Source organism: Molothrus aeneus, chromosome 2, assembly GCF_037042795.1.
Source record: "Molothrus aeneus isolate 106 chromosome 2, BPBGC_Maene_1.0, whole genome shotgun sequence".
NCBI classification, from domain to species: domain Eukaryota; kingdom Metazoa; phylum Chordata; class Aves; order Passeriformes; family Icteridae; genus Molothrus; species Molothrus aeneus.
This window is the reverse complement of record NC_089647.1, coordinates 86463938-86483992: the sequence shown is the minus strand read 5'-3', so window position 1 is coordinate 86483992 and position 20055 is coordinate 86463938. Positions and strand designations below refer to the sequence as shown.

The window sequence follows — 20055 nt, the reverse complement described above, 5'->3', positions numbered from 1 at the left end:
TGGGCTGCACCAACACAGCGTGGCCAGCAGGAAAGGGAGGGGACTCTGCTCCTCTTCCTCCCTGGTGAGACCCCACCAAGGGCGCTGCACCCAGCGCGGGTCCTCAGCATGGGTGGGATGTGGGCTTGCAGGATGGAGTCCAGAGCAGGCCATGGGGATGATCAGAGGCTGGAGCACCTCTGCTGGGAAGACAGGCTGGCAGAGTTGGGGTTGTTCAGCCTGGAGAAGAGAAGGCTCCTGGGACACCTCATGCCACCATCCAGGACCTAAAGGGAGCCAGCAACAGGGCTGGGGAGGATCTTCTGACAAGGGCATGTAGTGATAGAACAAGGAGGAATGGCTCAGACTGAAAGAAGGTGGGTTTAGGTTAGAAATAAGGTAAAAATTCTTCACTATGAGGATGGCAAGACAGTGGAACTGAGTTGTGGATGCTGCATCCCTGGAAATGTTCAAAGCCAGGTTGGATAGGGTTTTGAGCAGCCTGCTCTAGTGGAAGATGTCCCTGCCCAAGACACAAGCTTGGAACTAGATGATCTTAAAGGGCCCTTGTGGGTGCCAACCCACACCATTCTGTGATTCTGTGGTTCTGTGGGCTGTTGTATTTTTAAAATACAACATAAAAGTAATATTTTCAAAATTAAATTAGAGGACGTTATGGTGATCTGTCAGGTTTATTCTCTTCAGTCTTATTTTTTTTTTTTAATCTATACCTGGGAGATATGGATGAGGACACAAAAGGAATACTTTGTCACATCTACAGTATCTGTTTCTTGGCAGCCAAGATTTTCACTCGGTTTCTAGAGGTTTTAAATTTAATTTTGAATTGTGAAGAAAAAGAAGCTCTTTCCAGGTGTAAGATTATTAGCAGTGGTGAATTTTACACTTGTGAATATACTTTCAAAGAATGTATTGTTAGAGCAGTGAAAAATCAAAGCTGTTGTAATGTTTTGTTTCTAGCTTGGCTCAGTGTTGTTTTAAGATCTTCAACCATCTTAGGCACTTTTGCTAGCAGAATCACGGTTAAAAAAGAAAATAAGCTATTGAAAACAGGATTACCTATTAATACAGAGTGGTGAATTTTTGAATATCTATGTGTAATGTAAGTATGGACTGGTAAATTTTTATCGTTTGATGAAATTATTTTTCCTGAAACTAAAAATAAATTAGAATTATGTCTCAATTTCTCTCATTGAGGAAAACTTCACAGAGGGAAGCAAATGTGCTTTTTTTGTCTGTAGTGAGACTGGAAGAGGTGCTCTTATAAAAGCAGGTGTTGAACTAAATACGATTTTTTAGTGTTCCTCTATTGTGATGCTCTGACTTAACAGCTTAGGTCTCAGTCTTAACTGCAGCCCTAGGTCTTCCCAGCATTTTGATACATATTTAAAATTCAATCAGGTTGCATAGAAAAGCACTTCTATTTTGTGAATGTCAGGTATGAGTGCCTGTAAGGTAATAACTGCACCCACAATTAGCCTTTCCTTGGTTCTTTCCACTTGCCCATTGTTAACCCTCAGAAGACCTCACCCGAACGCTGCGATGCTGATTTTGCAGATATGATATGTATATATTCATTTGTCTGGTGGATGCAATATATCTGCCCCTGAAAATACAGCTCCCTGTTTTGGACTTGGAATTTCCAGGCAGATAATTAAAGTAATCTCACACCTTCCAGCCTGCACCTGCCACTGTGTGAGAGGCTGCCCTGGCTCAGCTTCCCCTGATCATATTCATGTTTGGTCTGTAGTGTTTCATGGCTAATACAAATCATAAACAGGCTGTAAAAGCTGAAGCGTCAATGAAGCCTAGCTTTAAAATTGCTGGAAGCTAAAGTTTTAAAACTGATACTGCAAAGTGAAAAATGAAATTTAACCAGGCACTTTGGTGAAGGAAAAATAATTTATTGGATGTAAGATGAAAAGCTGTGAGAGTAAACATCAATCTCATCTTAGACACATGTCATTGATTGATGTTTGCTCTGTGCTGCTGCCTGGAGGTAAACTCTTTGAAATAGCAAAATAGGTACTTTATCTGTCTGTGGATAGGAGCACAGTTTGTTAAGTTACTGCTTTTTTGAGACCCTGCTACATCTTTATGTTCAATCAAAGTGAAAACAGTAAATCAGAGTAATTGCTTTACCCCACGGCATTCCTGTTTGTAAATGGGAAAAAATACTGTAAAAATCCTCAAATTAACTTCTGCTGTTTAGGATAGATAAAAAGTCTAAAAAAAGCCAGTTGTAGCCTAGGAAGGTATGTAATTGATTATGACACTTGTTCATCAAAGGCAGCTCCTTTGTTATAATTTAACTGATAGTTCAAATATCATTAGGGAAAATATTTAATGCTCAAAAATGAAAGGTTGCCATATCTTGGAGTTCCCTATACCCTATCAGCAATGAGTTTCCAAGCAGATACCATTTATGCTTATCTGGAAATGAAACTGGCACCTAGACATTAGCCAGCAAAAACCATGGACATGAACAGTGAAATAGAAAACACTACTATGTTAAGCATGGCAATTCAGCAAACAAGACAACCTCAATTGTTGTAATTAAATCATTAGAGTTAAGATTGTTTTTTCTAAAAATGTTTGAGGCTTTTGCCTTTACAGGGTCTCAGTCTGACTCATCCTTTTGAGTTTTAAAATATGGCAGAAATACAGGAATGAGGGTACATTAAAATTCAGAATCCAGTTTCTTTTTTGAATTGAGTTTCATAATCACTGTCCTGCATCAGGGCTGGGCTGCTTTTTTATGGTGTTGTGTAAGTTTTTCCTTTGACTTACTCTATTTAGCTACTTTGGCATAAATGTAGTAATTCAGGGGAGAATTAGACTATTAAATATTTAAGAAAATGTCCTCACTTCAGCCTGAAATTTAGTATATTGATTTGTGTGCCAGATTAAAATTTGTGGGGAAATATTGAGAATAATCAGTAAACCATTTTAAAATTTATTTTCTTGAAATATTGCCTGTTTTCCACAGCTTTGAAGCAGTTCTAGCTTTGTTCATAATTCAAAAATGACCGTGTGCTAAAATTTAATTTCAAAGATATATAAGTCCTTGCAGAAAACTTGTTCATGGGTCTAGGTTTATTCTTGAAATGCACATATCTTTTAGTCACTTACTGTATGGGTTATGTTTTTGAGGTGGGGTTTTTTTGCTTATTTGGAATATGGTCAGCTCTGTGCTGATGTGGACTGCACCCAGCAGCTTGGGGATGGTGTCACAGGAGTGACAGGAGTGGCTGTTGTAGTCTGATGACATTGTGATGGAGCTTCTTCATTTCCTGATGGAAGAAGAAGGGTCAGTTGAAGAACAAGTGGGGAGGTTGACAAAATTTGGGAAAGAAGCTCAGCCCTGGGAACTAAGTCTTCCTTAGCAAAGGACTGCCAGGAACTGTGGGTTTGCCAGTTCAGAAATTGCTGCCTGTTATCATGAAGCATCAGCTCTGCTTTTGTAATTAATATGTCTAGACTTCAGGTTCTGAATGTTTTGTGCTAAGTGCCACAGGTAGCTGCCAAGGTGAAGGAGATCAGCCTCCTGAGTAAACATTAACTGCAAACAAACAAGCTACTCCTGCTAAATTTATATAGCAGTATTTATGTGCATGGGGAGGTAGAAGGAAGATGTGAGTATATATGGGTGTGGCAAAGCCCTCACAATTCGGAGAATAATGAACTAAGTCTTTGGACTGGAAAATTATATTGGAAGGTCTGGAAAGGCAAAGGCAAGATTGCAGGGTGCTGCCAATGATAAATTCAGAAACTGTGGCCAGGTCTCTGTACACACATGGTAACTCTTTCCTCTGTTGTGCTGGTACAGCTGGCTGGGTCACAGTCCCCTTTCTTTTCCAGAAAATAAACTGGTGCCAAGAAAGGGTAGTACCAGCAATCTCACCCTCATTTTACCTACCTGTGTCTTTAACAGCCTCAAAGACACCAGCTGTTAGGATGATGGTGATCTTGTAACAGAATAACAGTACCCTTCCAGAATCCCCCTTCGTGATGCAGCAATTTTGTGGTTTCTGAAAAGGTCAAGCAGCATCATTAATGCACACCATGTAATTCCTCTGTGAAGGTGCAGTGCTTCGTTTGTGGGAAAGGACATCTTCCTCTGAATGCAAATTTGGGTGTTCCCAAGCTGAAGGACAGGAGGATATGTTGGTGCACTGTCGCCACCTCGTTCATCATGGAGATGAGACCTTTATATTTGAGTTGCTCCAAAAAGTGATATCTGAGCAAGTCAGGAATAGAGTGCTTAAAAAAAAAAAAGGAAAGGAAAGAAAAGAAAATAAAAGAAAAGGAGATTTTTCAACACGTTAAGCTTTTTATATGATTTCTTTTAGCCTAGCCTGAGACAACATAACTCTTTGGACTTTGTAGGAGATTAAATCCAGCCCCAGGTTTTACAGGTAAAATGATTGCTCTGCTCCTAGGCTGTCCCCTGAGCCATCTCTGTCTATTTCTAATTAAGGACTAAAGGAAACGGTTCCTTCTGATGGCAGAGGTAGCATGAAGAAAGCTGTGAGTGTTCCTGTGGGGAGGCTGGTGCCACTACCACCCTCCCACCAGGAGCCAGCACGCCTGGGCTCTCTCTGTGGGCTGGTCTCACAGGGAGCCACACTCACCAGGGGCATGGCCAAAGACTGGGGACCATCCAGGTAATCTGCCAAAAGGTATCACAGCAGATCAAAATTCATGAAACATGCCTACTCTGACATGTTTAGCAATCCATGGGAAATCTCATCTGGCAAATATCTGGGAGTGAAATTATTCCACGTATCTTGGAAGAAGCAGAGGAGGTAGGGGTGCTGTGGCCGGGGTGGTGGTGGTGGTGTGGGTGTGCTGAAAGCTCTTTGAGCCTGAGACACTGGCATTTAGGCACAATTCATTGGTATATCCAGCATGTGTCTTGGCAGATCTTAGGGCTGAGATAAATCAAAAAAGCAATGTGCCAAATTTGAGATAATTTAATTTCTATAAAACAACCTTTATTCATACATAACTTTTGCAAGAGTTTGACTTGTTGCTTACGTTCTGGTTCATGTCCTTTAAGCATGAATTAGAAACAGATGCAACATTTTAAAAATAACAGTATACCATTTAAAAACTGTTTGATTTCACCTTTTGGAATTTGACCTGTAGGAAACAATTATAAATGACACTGACTTTTGAGTGGTGAGTGTTTGCATGTTCTTTGGCTCCAAGTCTTACAAAACTGAGCATGAATACTGCACATATATATGCATATATCACTCACATATGTAGACATGCCCGATGAGGAAAAAGCCATGAGGTTTTCATGAGCTTGTTCTTCATGGCTTAGCTATTGAAACAAGACCCAGATTAAAGCATTAAAAGGTACCTCTGGGATTGTTTTAAATTGCAAATTTAAAAAAACATAAAGAAGAATAAAGAAGAAATCTATTAAAAAGAATCATTTTCTATTAACTGAAGTGTTTGCAATAAAGACAATTATAGCAGTTGGCAGTATTCTCCTTGAACCAAAACAAATAAATACATTTGGTGACATACGTTCAAGGAAATGTGATTGCTGCAATGTTCATGCAAATAAGGAGTAGCTTCACAAATGCTAGACATTTTGCCATCTGGTATTACCAAAGGAACACAACTCTCAACTTGTAGCTCTTCCTAACTTACTGCTTGTAGATGGTGTATTAGGCATTGTCACGGTTCTGACATTTGCATAATCATTCTGAATTACTGCAGGTAGTGCATTGCATTGCCAGCAGTGAATTCATTTGAGAAGGGGGTTCAGAGATCTGATGACTTGTATGGCTTCATCAAATATATCTCTGTCCAATAAAGGGATAAAAATGTTCTTCCACTTTAGGACTACCACACCAGTGAATTTTTAAATTTGTATGAGGACTAGTGAAGAAAGTTGCACTTATTTACTTCTTAGAAATTGGGTAGACACCAGTATTGTAATTAATCTCAGGGAAGCTGTCCATCTCTATTTGGCTGCAGGCTAGAGTACAAATGCAAAGCATTTAAGAGTCAGGATATTCTGGATGGGGACCTGTAGCTGACAATGAAGTTATAACCTGATCTCTTAAAACTCCAGGAAGCCAGCCTAAAAATAGTTGTTAAGCATGGCAGAAAGTCTGATTTAGACACAGGTGGCTGTTAACTGACCCAGCTGATGGGAGTAGGCTCGATGGCACAATGAAGTGGAGACCTCTGCTCTCACAGCAGTCAATGATAACTACTCTGCCTCTGGTCTCAGCAGCATGTGCAGCATGTGCAGGAGGTGTTCTCCCTCCCAGGAGGCCACAGGGAGGCCTTCACCATCCCCTTCTTACTGGAAGAAGGCATTTTCCATGCCCAAAACTCCATCCCTATGATGGCCTCCTCATTATGCTGCTTTTCAAGGAGAGGGTGTTGGAGTGAATAACATGCATTGCTCATGAATAGTATGGGATTAAAACCCCAAAACTCTCAACCACCTGTAAGTGGTTGTAAACAACGTGATGTTTGGATACTGTCTCCAACCTGCTGTGCTGAAACCCTGGGTTTCACAACAAATCCCTGTGTTTGAGATCTATGCTGGGCCCCTGGCATCTGCCCTCAGACCATCAGAGGGCTACTCTGCAGTCCTGCTCGAGTTAGCAGCATCAACAAGAAAACAAAAGATTTTCTGTTCATTTGGTGACTGTTGAGGCATTGTTCTTAAGTGTTAATAGCATCTAACATATCCTGTGTATTTTCAGCTCTCTCCAGTCCTGAATTAGAATCAGATAGCTGTTGGCCTTTTGGCTGCCTTGCCTGAGGCATACTAGGTAGCATCACGTGGGTAGCCAATGCAACATATGCCTTGCTAACTGGGAAGCTGGTTAGCAAGACAACGTTTATCTTATTAACACATGGTGCACTTACATGACATTAATATATATTCCTACTCCACAGATTTACTCTGTCAGAGGAAAAACATTAGCTGAGCTAAGCAAAATAGGAATCAGCATACTTGTCACATTGTCCTGAAACAGCATGTTAACTTTGTTAGACATGTTGGCTTCCTTTCTGAGGAGAATAAAACATAATAAACTGAAATGTGTAAACCTGAAAGGTGTTGTTCTGTAGAAATTCAGAATAAGAATTCTCTGGTTTATGTTATCATGTATTTAACTAGAATTCTGAAAATAAAAAAGTCAGTTTTTATTCTGAATGTCTATATTTGAGCTAAAGTTGTTAATTTCTAAAAATTAATGCTGTTGTGTAATGCAGTGATTTTATTCTCTCTCCAGCTACACTCTACTAGCCATACATACACTGTTGTGCCACTATTCATTTATTCATGTTCTGTGGTTGTGATAGTGTCAAATCCATCAGAAAGAGGAATTGTTTCAGTAGTAGTTTCACGACTTGGCTGATTAGCAGAGATCAGAAGAAGCAACCTAACTGTGGAAACCACTACAGCATATAGTTTTAACAGCTCTTTAGGGACCTAGTTAATGAAAGAATCACTACAGAAACACAGCCATATGAAAAAAGGAGCATTTTCATACAACACTCAGAGGATATGTCATAAGTGGGAACATGTTCATAATTTCTATTTACTCACAGCTGTAATTACCATCTGCCTTAAGAGAACTTCTAGTCTTTGTCAAAGTTGCTTAGATATTTCCTTTGTCACGTTTCAAGCAGAGAAGTTCTGTACAGACTAGATCCTGCCATGTGATTTCTTTTTTATTTTTCTGTAAGAATTTAATTATCTATTCTCTGTGTGAAGAAAGCACTAGCATTCCCAGAGACCTGAACCTCCCCAGCCTACTTGAACTGGCGTTCATTTGATTCATGTTTGTGCTTATTTTTGCCATCTGTCTGCAAAACAGAGTTCTTAACTTTTAAATGCACGCTGGTTTCTATGTTGCCCTCTAATTTTTAACTCTTAAAAACTATTTATCTTTTTTTTTTCTCTAACTCCAGTGTCTATGAGCCAGATAGAAACGCGCTGCGAAGGAAGGAGTGGGAAAGGAGAAACCAGGAGGCCCAGCAGGACAATGGCGCGTTTAACACGAGCTATTCCCTCTTCAGTGAACCCTACAAGGTAGATGCTTCCCAGCTGGGCGAATCTTTGTTTATTTATTTATTCCTCAGTACAAAAATGTAGCCTGCAGAAGGCACTGTCCAGGTTTCATCACCCTCCCACGAGTGCTAGCTTCCCAAAATTCACAGAGAACATGCGTGATTCCCTGAGAGTTGGATTTTATATATATTTATGTTTATGTCTGTGTATAAAGCTTCTTCTAGTGTTTAGCAGGACACAAGAGTGAAATAAACTAGAAATATCCCAGCAATATTTGAGATGGAATTAAAATTAGGAGGTGAAAGTGAAAGTATCCTGTTTTTGCAATACTTAGAAGAAAACAATTGTGTAAGACTAGTGTGTGAAGGTCGAGCACTGCTGTAAACATTGTGCCCTGGCCAAGGTTATTGTACTGAAATATCTTTTTTTTCCTATAAGAATTACCAGGATAATAAGAAAATTTGTCTGCTATACATGTTTTTCCTCCACCAAAGGCAGAAATATCATAGGAGTCTCAACTCCCTGTGTTGTTCCTCATGGTAACAGCAGTTTGATGAGGCACAACTGTCTTTCATCACTCCACGTTAGAAGGTCAAGCAGGGCCTTTTACACACTGCAGGAGCTCGAAAATGGTGAACAGGACCGGAGAGCAATGTCCTATGGGGGCTGCTCCTCTCCCTCAATTTACCCAACTACTGCTTGTATGTATCAAACCATCATCATGTATTTTCTGCTGTGCCTTTCCAGAAATGTCCAAGTTACTGTAACAGCTGCCACATTGTGAAGCCTTTCCCTCCATGCAGCATCACTTGCCCTTGATGCTTAGGCTGCTTTAGTGCCTCTTTCCAGGAGACCTATTTGGAACCTGGCACCTGGCTTCTGCTTTGACTTCCATGCTTGAGTTTTAATTCTTGTGCTCCAGGGTCAGCTTTTAGCTTGCTCTTCTTCCAGATTGTTGTTTATATTTAGTCCCTAATAAAAAAGACAGATCTACCACTTTCAAACCATGTCCCTTGAAGGAACACAGCTCTGTCTGCCTTGAAGCTGACCTCCAGCTGCCCAGATTTCAGATTCGTTACAAAGGCATTTAGAAACCATGTCAGATGTCTTGAACTCCTCAATGACCTACGTGAAAATGTCTACTGTGAGACCAGTCAAGGGCTAATCCATGGAAGAAGGCCTGGAAAGCGTAAGTCAGCTGTGTCTTGGCATTTCTTGAGGGCTGTGCTGCAGCGATGACTTAATGATTTTCCATTTGGTCCAGTCAAACAGACCACACACAAAAAGGACCTGGCCTTTTGCTGTGTCCCCAGTACTGTTTTGTCTGTGGTACCTCAAATTGGCAATGCTGAAGCTCAAATCACTTATAAAAAGCTATCACTTCGATTATTACTTCTGTGCTGATGTACTGACTGTCATGGCACAGATGTGATGTGCCATGGACACACCAGCAGTTTCTAAGTTGGGATGCCAGAAGGCACCTCTGTGCAGCCACAGTAAAATTCCATCAGCTTTAGTAGGAGTGGATGAAAAATCACTGCTGCCTCTAGAAGCAGAGAGGATAATGAGTGGATAATCCTATGAGGCAAGCAGAAAAATGGCTCCATTCCGGCTTCTTACCTTTAAACACTGTGTCCCTATTTTGAACAAATGTGTAAAGAGGGTGCTGCAGAAATACATCCTACAGCTAACTTTGTCAAGGAGACTTGGGGAAAGGCAAAGCCCAGGACAGCAGTATAACTCACAGCTGTGTTGGTGTGGCAGAGTTGCTTGGGGTGATCAGTCCTTCTGATAGTATTGGACATCAAAACTTCTATCAGTGGCATACTCTGAATGTCATGTATACACTGGCAATGGACCATTGGACTCTCTGAACTAAGCCAAGCATTTGTGAACCTTCAGTGCAGGGAGAAAGAGCTGTGGCTTTTTGATCTTACTGCGGAGAGAGCCTAACTACAAAAGAGGAAACCCTTCTGCAAAAGCAAAACTGAAACCCACTTGTACTCCCTTTAAAGATCATGTTCCCCTTTTAGGGGTTTCCAGAGGGGAATGAAGTTATAGCAGACATTCACTGCAAGCTCTGATTAAATTCAGTATTCCTCTGCACAGCTTGAGAAACATGAGCTAAAGTCAAAGGATATGCTATTCAGAAGACCATATCTGAAAATCAAAGGCAGGCTGGAAATCTCCTAAATCTTATGTCCTCTCTCACCTTGACATGTATCACTACTACTGTAACATCAAATTTTCTCAAAAATCCTAACTCTTCAGGTTGCCCCTTATCCTGTTCAAAGTATCCATAGCAACCCTCTATGAAGGATTACAGGAAATCCAGTATCTTTTACATAAAATCTCTTTTACAGGGGAATGAAAAAGTAGGAAATTAGTTCTGGATATTTTCTGGACAGAACACCTTGCCCCATTAACTATGTAAGTATTTTTAGTGAAGAAAAAAAAATTCTGCTGGCCTTCCATGCAACCATCAGGTTTATTTTTAGAAGTGTTATATGTTGCCATCTTCAAATTCTTGGATTTGTCTTGCATTGCAGAAAAATATCAGAGCACTCCAAATTAGACATGTTTGCACAGAATGCTTTTCCTACTTGCCCATTTTGTGACCATGTTTTCCCTGTGGGAATGCTTAAATAAGGCCAGCAATATTTCAGAGAAGATAATAGGACGAACTAAAGCTCAAAACAAGTTACCTCAGATCCCACCATGTTCCCAAGAGGATGTAGGTGAACTCTCTTGTATGAGATTAGCTCAACACAAAATCTCACCTGAAGCTGTCCCAGTGCATCTTGAAGGAATAAACAGCACAGACCAGTTGTCAGCACATGCCATGATACCAGTTTGCTGCAGTTATTCTTGTGGTTATCTGGGATCTCTCAGTACAAGATGTCTGTGTGTGACCTTCACATCACATCCATGTAGAAGACAACCAATGACTCCTCTGAGTTGTTGATAGTCTACAGATAATCTGCAATTAGGATTTTGTTTCCTTTCCATCCACAGAGAAGCCATCATAAAAAACAGACCTAGGGAATTTGGACTTCTTAGGGGCAAAACCTGCACACAAATTTGTTTACATTCATGGAGCTAGAGGCAGATGGGTGGAGAGCTGTCCTCACAAGATGTCTGCGCTGTGGGACACTTGTGGGTGCCAGGACCCCCATTCCATTTGGTGGTCATTGTTGCCATGCTCCTGGCAGGGAAAGAAACCTCACATACACTCTGGCAGAATAATAATGACTATAGGCCCAACAGCAGATTTCCCACCATAGAGAGAAGCTGAAAAAATACTTCTCTACAAGGTATCTACACAGGGTGGAAAATCCAGTGAAGCATAAAGAGATGCACTGGGTAAAAGGAAAGTTTTCTATGCATCCTGGAGCAAAATTCTGCTGGTCAAGGAGATGCCCAAGTGTAGAAGTTATTTAATTGACTTCAGGAGACGTGAGGGTATCTCTAACCTTCTTTTTTTTCAGATGTATGTGATGCTTCCCAGATCTTTAGCCTCATTAATAGTTTCCTGTTCTATAGGACATTGATGTTATTCCTGTTAAGTGAAAGAACACCCTTTTTTAAAGTAACTTGCTATCTATGAGTCGGTCATTCAAATTTTTTTCCATAGCAGGTTATTATCTTTGTAACAGCAACAGCCTCATGTGCAGAGGGAAGACCAGATTATAGTGGTTGAACCTTGAGCCATCTTACTCCAAGTTTCCAATGCAACATTTCAGATGTGAGACTTTCATGTTCTTCCCTTCCTACACCCCTTCAGTATATACTACTGATATATATATTTAGCTCTGTTAGCATAGTAACAAAAACATATCAGAAAGGTAGGTGTAATGCACATTACAGGTACAAGGTAGTGTTGTTGAAATTTGAGGAGAAAAGTTTGAAGCAAAACCAGACTGCTTCTACTGTTAGACATAAGAATGCTTCCACTGTAGACCTCTAAAAGTTTGCATGTGGCAAGCACAGCATTGTGCTTTACTGTGCATTTTTGCCTGGATTCAGGTTTTCTACTAGGAAACCCTAAAAATAAAAGATTCAAAACTGGGGAGTTTCTCTTGAATACCTTCCCTTCCATACCCCCAGTTTTCCAGAGTAACTGATGTGGTTGCTACATCTTTCGTGTTTTTAAATGTAACTTTAAGAGGATCTTCTCCACTTCCTTTACTCCCTTCTTTCTCCTTCTTTCTGTTTTCCCCTAAAACAGAGAGTCTTGAGATGAAATCTTGGCCTTCTGAAACCAATAGGGGTTTTCCCATTCAGACTCCATGTCTGGAAGAGAGGAAGGAGAACTCCACTGTCTCATTACCGTCTTCCTCTGAAAACGTAAAACAAAGGACATCACATGCCTGAATCTTGGCAGGGCTTAAAAAATCTCTGCTGTAAAAATGCTAATGATATACCCTTTTGCTTACAGAGGCTTTTTTAAGCAAGAATTTTCAATCTTTTCCAGTATGTTTTGTTTGCTTGTTTTATTTCTTTGTGAAGCTTCTGCCTTTTCAGTCAGGAAGTAAATGGATCATTTTTAAGACAATAATTAATCTTGAAGGGGAGGAAGGGTGGCTGTATTCCCCTGCTATGCACAGCAAGCACTGAGAAATGTGAAGAATTTGGCAAGGGTTCTGTTCACCTTTTTTTTTTTTTACAAGAGGAGAGTGCCCTGGAATGAGCACCCTGTCAGAGCATTTTTAAAGAAGGGACATAATCTGTACTTTTCTCATTTCCCACAAGCTGTTTTCAAGTCACCTCAGAGCATTTGGCTGGCTTAGACTGACAAATTCATTCAGCGCTTGCATGGGATGTTGCGTGGCCTCCCAGATGGTTATGAAAACTTAGGCAGGCAGAGGAAGAAATTGGGAATGCAGTGTTTTCATTCATGACTGAAGAAGAGTTTGCATTGGGCTACAGGAAAAGTTTTGTCATGGTCAGATTTAATCCAAACCATTCTGTGCAGTTGCAATAATAAATTTTCCAGTTTCCAGGTAATATACTTTAACTACAGCATGATATCTGTGATAGATTTCTTTTTTTATATACTCTAAGGCCCTTTATAGCTTTTCCAGTTCAGGGTAGATTTAAGATGTTGACAAGTGTCTTCAGAGACAATAAGGATTTTCGATTTCATCCCTCAATGCTGCTGCTGAATAAGGCAGTCTTACTTCACTAAGGATTTGAGCAGAAGCATGCAGGGAATTTTGTTTTTCTTATGTTGACTGTAGCAGAACACTTGATTTTTGTTTTGCAGACTAACAAGGGGGATGAGCTTTCCAATCGCATCCAGAATACTTTGGGCAACTATGATGAAATGAAAGACTTGTTAACTGACCGGTCAAACCAGAGCCATCTTGTTGGGGTTCCAAAACCTGGGGTTCCTCAGACATCTCTCCCCAAGACCGATGAACATCTTATCACAGACTCGAGACCACCACCTCCTCCTCCTATTTCCAGCACTACTTCTTCCACACCAGCATCCCTAGCTGCCCAACAGAGCAAGAGTACCACAATGGGCTGGCAGAAGGCTGGGCATAATGCCACTTCAGATGGCCAGCAGAGAGCAAGCAAACACGGACACCGGTCGCTGGAGTCACACAAGGGTGACTTCAAACTGGCCAGCCAAAAATCCAATTTGGAGAAACTAAAACACTATGCATCAAGTCCCACCTCCTCCTCTTCCTCCTCCTCTTCCTCCTCTTCCTCCTCCACCTCCTCTTCTTCCTCCTCCTCCTCCAATACTGCCCAGCAAAGCTCGCTGAGGGCCACATTAGGAGACAACACCAACAGAGTCCAGCAGCCAGCGAAGCTCAGTTGTAGCTCAGAAGGAGGAACCAAAGTCCAAGAGAGGCCAGCAAAGCATGGTGGGGCGCACTGCGTCCAAAACTTCCCACCCTCTCTTGCTTCAAAGCCCAGTCTGGGTCAGCAGAAGCCAACAGCCTATGTAAGGCCAATGGATGGTCAGGACCAGGCTCCGGATGAGTCTCCAAAGCTGAAGTTACCAGCAGAGACAACCAAGTCATATCGGGGAGTGCCTTCCAGCAAGCCTGATTCAGCCAGGACCAAGTCAAAGATCACCAAGTTCAGCATTCCTAAGCAAGAAGAAGTAAGTGTTTTTATATTTCTTATGACATACCTCCATGCGTGGATGGATGGATGGATGGATGGATGGATGGATGGATGGATGGATGGATGGATGATGTCTTATTGCACCTGTCTCTTTACATATTTTTAACATACTGGTTTGCATGTTGATACTTTTGGTGACATTGATATAGCATATTGCAAATAGCAGCATCACAGTATTTAAAGGTATCTCAACAGCAAAATGCTCTTTGTCTTCAGGACCAAAACACTTCCTACAACGGCACATTTTCTAGTAGTGTATATTATTTCACTGACTCTTTCCAGAGTGCTCATTTATAAAACCTGGATTTTTTTTTTGGCAGGTGTATTGCTTCTTGCTGTTCATATTTCATTGATTTCTTTCTCTTTGGCAAAGATTAAATGAAGTGAATGTGAGCAGAAATAGTTCTGCCATCCTCAATGTCAAAGTAGTTTCACAATCTAAATAAATTACTTACGCAATATGAAATCTGTGGAATAGATAAGAATAGAGCAATGAGACTCTCCTTTTAGTTAGTATTATCTGTTTGTGTTTCAAGCCAATTTATGAGAAGACTGAGGTTTCCTGCTTAAAGAATTTCCATCTATAGAAACCTGGTGTAGTGGGTTGACCCAATACACCTGGCCATGCTACAAGTATAAGAACGTATCTGAAAAAGCTTTTAGACAACTTTTATTTATCAACAATAGATATAGAATATGTCTGCTTGGACTTACTGTATGTTCATTTAGTTCACATTCCTCTTATGCCAGGAGGACACTTTGCTTTACCACTTTGACTGTGATTGTCTGTTTTTTGACTATTTGGTCTGTTTTGATGGGAAGGAAGTGATTTGTTTTGGCAGAATAAAGGGTGTTTTTTTTTATTCAAGTGTATTCAAAGGCCTCTATGCCAATACAAAGATGGTCACATCATCCTCTTGTATAAATTGATAGATCTCCCATGAATTCCATAATTTATAGTATTTATAGGACTATAGGACTCTATTTGACTGAATCACTGTGACTTTCTCAGAGAAGAAGCAATGATTGTTTACTCTTTTTTGACAGCTGTGGTGTGTCTTGAGATGTTTTAAGTCTTAAAATTTTGTTTCTGGCATTGTTAAAGGAGAGGAAAAATCTAATTTTTGGTGAGTTCTCTGGCCTCTTAATGCCTGCTTTTCAGAAATGGAGTTGACTCTTGTATTCCCCTTGGGTTTGGTTTGGGAAAGAAATCTCTCTGGAAGCAATTATTTCTGTGATTTTTCTCTAAGTGAAAGTTCCATCAGTTCCAAACAACATGTAGGTGATATGTTGTTCCTGAAAAGGGGTTGTTTTAGGTTCTTAAGCTAGATCTTATAAGCAAATTTACATTCACAAAGTGCTGTAATTGTGCAGATAGATCAGTAACGGCAGATAGTAATATCCATTTAGCTGTTATTACCCCTTTCAGACTTGTGCTTCTATCTGCAAGTGGGAAGCGTTGTTAGAATTAAAGATGCCTGTGGCAATTATCTGACTCTTTCAAATTTCCCCCCTCTACTTGTAGGCAATACTCTAAGGACTAGTATGGAAAGGAGTTCTGATAGGCAATCATTTGTTTGTCTGAAACTCAGGATTTACCATTTGCATTCCAAATTCGTCTACCTCCGGAAAGAAAGATTTAATTTGTTGTATGCAATCCCTGCTGCTGCATAAGCATAAGTTTACACTGCAGTTTCTAGATGAGAACACATGGCTGAGATCACTTTAAACTAGCTTGTTTAGATTCTGATGGCAATGTAGACTATAGTAGGAGAGAGTGGACTGCAGGTTACCTACTAAAATATTCACCAATTTCTCACAGATTTTATGTGATGCAGTGTTAAAAAACCAGTATTTTATAACAGAATATAAACATTCAACTGAAGTTGAAGGTTGAAGGAGGAGGTGGACCAAAAGCAGTGCCTGGTGGTTTAAAAAAGATTTTATGAAAATTTGTAGACAAATTTCTAAGAAGAAAAATAGTAGGTACTATGGGTGTGGGACTTTGAAACTGGACCTAACGAAAGTCGATGTTTAGATCTGAAAAATCAATGAAAGACAATGGACCAGCTATTTTTCACTTATCCTGATATTTTCTTTGTTCTAACTTTTTCCATCCCAAGTGGCACAAGCTGAAACTGGTAACCCACTGGTATTGCTACAGGGAGAAATATTGACCAAGACTGAAAGTTATTTATTTAGTGTTGCCTAATCCACACACTCTTTGATTTTCAGTTGGACTTCTTTTAATTTCAAAATGTTTTTCCATTTCTATTATTTGTATCATAAATCTTCTAGTAGAGTTGTATAAGAATTCCCATCCTTTTAAAAAATTTCTTCTATTAAACTCATAAATTTTCTCCTTTACATCAAATGTTTGCCATCCCCTTTAGGGCTGGAAGTTTTAAGCTGCTTGCAGCACAAAAGCTGCCATGGTCCTGTGAATGTTTGCAGGCAAAATGAGGCCTCTGTTGTTCAGTGAGTCTAAAGGTGTTGGCCAGGACAGACCTGGTGTTCCCAATGGCTGTGGGAAGAGCTGAGATGTCATATAGGATGACTGTGAGGGAAAGCAGGCTGACAAGGAGGCTGCAGCAGTGCCTGGAAGCTACATGGAAACAGAAATGAGAGTGGCAGAAAGCTGTTTAAGATCAGCATGGAAAGAAGGAGAGGGACAGAGGGCTTGGGGTAGGATATCTGAAATGCTGGTAGTGAAATGAAGCTCTGTGTCTGCTAAAATAAAAGGTGTGTGGCTGAGAAGGGCTAGGCAGGGCACTCACTGTGCTCTAGGGTTTGTGTAGGCAGTGCTGGGAGGCCTTCCTGGCTCTGGGCAGCTTTCTGTCCACCAGAACCCCCAGGTCCTTCACTCCTGCTCAGCTTGCTGTCCACCAGAACTTCCAGGTCCTTCACTGAAGAGCTCATGTCCAGCCTGTTAGCACCCAGCCTGTATTGTTGCTGAGATTATCCCTCCCCTTACAGTATTTCCCCTTGCCAGAGTCTTATCAGTTTATCTAACATGAGTTCTGGGCCCCCAGCCCAAGAAGGACGTGGGCCTGCTGGAGCAAGTCCAGAGCTGACGAGAGGGCGGGAGCACCTCTCCTGTGCAGGCAGGCTGGAAGAGTTGGGGCTGTTCGACCTGGAGAAGGGAAGACTCCAGCGAGACCTTATGGCACCAGGACCTAAAGGGAGCTGCAAGAAAGCTGCTGGGGAGGGACTTTTTACAAGGGCATGTAGTTACAGGACAAGAGGTAATGACTTGGAGCTGAAAGAGGGTAGGTTCAGATTAGATATTTGGGAGAAATTCTTTACTGTGAGGGTGGTGAAACACTAGAAAGGATTGCCCAGAGAAGCTGTGGATGCCCCATCTCTGGAAGTGTTCAAGGCCAAGTTGGATGGGGCTTTGAGCAATGTGGTCTAGTGGAAAGTGTCCCAGCCTACGGTACCGTGGTTGAAGTTAGATTATCTTTAACATCCATTCAAACCCAAACCGTTCTGTGATACCTGTGCACTTCCATTTGTGTTCACCAGTTTGAAAGAACCGTCAGTGGAAAAATAAACACATAATGAAACAAAGTTAAGCTTCCCTGTAAGGACTGGAGAATAAGCAGCAGTGTCACACATAGTGTGTGTGTGTGTATGTGCGTGCGTGTGTGTGTGTGTGAGCAGCAGGGTACAAAACCCTCTTCCATACATTCCATGAGGTTTTCAGAGAAACAGGGCACAGAGTTGGCTGCAGTACAATTATTATTCACTTGAAATAAGATCTCTTGAATACGAATTATAGACCATTACTTTTCAATACATGAAAAAGGTTGATTTTTAATGCAGTTCAATAACTCATTTTATATTTTTAATCAGTTTTGGAAAATCTTCAATAGACTTGACACAGAGTGAAGCTTATAAATTTTTAAAATTGTTTTAATGAGAATAATTTGGATAGACCTGTGTGTAGAAAGGTAGCATTTACTCGTTAGGGAATTTAATCTTTAGTAGCCAGGTTCATCAGGGTTAACTAGAATCCATACCCCACCTCCTGGTCATTCCAAAATTACCATACTGCTCTGTAGAAATGATAGCTCGTCATCTCAAGTGCTGGTATTTCACATTTTGAACTACTTAGAAATTATATTGCTGTAGGTAAAATCCCACTGTATTGGATAAAGGGGAAGCAAAATTTGGTATCAGAGGAAAAGAGGCAGGGAAATCAAGAGCCTCTCTTTTCTAAAATGTTCTTGAGTGAAACAATAAAAAAACACAGGGTGACAAATCATGTTCTTTATATCCAAGTTCTGTTTTTGAATTTCATCTCATAGGCTGCATGCTGCTTTTTTATTACATTGAGGAAGCCTTATCTATTGTCCTTTGCTTACTTCTCTTAAGGGTTATGGAACAAAGAAATAGAGGCTGTATTCAAGAATGACTATGAGTCTAATGGTAAAAAGGAAGATTTCGTTTTGTTAAATTTGGAAACACATTTATGTGAAATGTAGGTAAGGTCATCATGAGGACATATTCTTTCTTATTCACTTCACAGAGTACTTACACAACTTCTGCAGCAGAAATAATGCACCATAAATTAAAGGTTGAGTTTGGGGTTGGTTTTTTTTTTCCTTTTTTTAAATATTTTTTTTATTTTTGCTCTGTTCTTACTCAGGCAAATTCCTATTTGCCTGGGTAAGATACTCTCTGCAGTCACTCTCCTTTGAGTGGCTATATATAGCTATCAGCATCTGGCACACACTCTAGCAAGTGTCCTGTGAATCTGCAATCTCTTTTTTTGCCTATCAGCTCTATCCCCACATATTAATGGAAAGCAAAAACACCCCATAACTCTTTTCTCTGTCTGAAAAAACTACAATTTGGCCTCAGTGTTGATAATTTGGTCAAAATCAGTCTCTTTGAAGAAGATACATGTATAATAAGCAGTTCCATCCCAGTTTAAAACTGGAGATACAAGTTCATGTGCTGCTACATTTCATTTGAGAACAGAAGGTCCGTGAAAACTAAATAGGGAATATAGTCATTATCATGACTTCATCTGGAAATCCCACATATCTGGATCTCTAGGACAGTAGAGGGGAAACAGTATCTCATGAGGAAGGAAGAGGTTTTAGAGGAGATCTGGGTAAGTGCTTTTCCTCAGAGGCACAGCACCACATCCCCTTGGCTGCAGTGGAGCCTGTTAAAGCGTTGCAGGAGTAAGAGTAGAATTCAGGCTTTTCTTCTCTACATCCCAGGGTGTTTAATTCTGGCCCAGAAAGGCAGAAATGAAAATAAAAGCACAGTCAAAGATGCTTTTAGATGAAAAGGGAGGGAGAGATTGAATGCATTAGCGAAAGGGTCCAGACCTCTTCCGGCACCGTTTCAGGATGCGCCCGAAGAGGCTGGAGACATCAACACAGAATTAAGTGTGTTGATACTCCTCTACCATTTATTGACTTCATTGAAGAATTGCAGTGCTTGAGAAGCCAGTTAGCAATCACAGCACTTGAGTACTTGTAAGTATGAGGCAGTTGTAGATGTTTTCTTTCCCAGATGTTCGTGCTGCATTTACAAGGAGACACAGATCAATTCATCCCTGTAATGGTAGCACTGACCTTCCACACAAATAAAGAATGTTTTCCCACATTAAACAGGAAGAACTGCACAACAAGAGCAGTGTGGTGCAGAGATGCCTGCTAGTGGTGAGTTACTCAGGACCTTCAAGTGTGTCTGTGAGAGGGCTGTGTGTTACTGCCTGTATTTATGTAGCAGAGTTCAACAGAGTAGGACTGTGAAGAATGAGTATATTAAATAGAGTGGTATTGGAAATGCTCTTAACAAACACAGTGGAGACCACAATGTGAAAGGTTTTTTTTTTGTGT

At 40.6% G+C, this 20055-nt stretch overlaps 1 protein-coding gene across 1 annotated transcript in view; it reads left to right on the top strand.

Moving 5' to 3' along the window:
* The window catches only part of AFF3 (ALF transcription elongation factor 3), a 318235-nt gene that overhangs the window by 43013 nt on the left and 255167 nt on the right, over nucleotides 1-20055 (top strand). The window contains exons 3-4 of the mRNA XM_066571787.1: nucleotides 7954-8074; nucleotides 13320-14171. Coding sequence (XP_066427884.1) covers nucleotides 7954-8074; nucleotides 13320-14171 — 973 coding nt within the window. The remainder of the gene's footprint in view (nucleotides 1-7953; nucleotides 8075-13319; nucleotides 14172-20055) is intronic.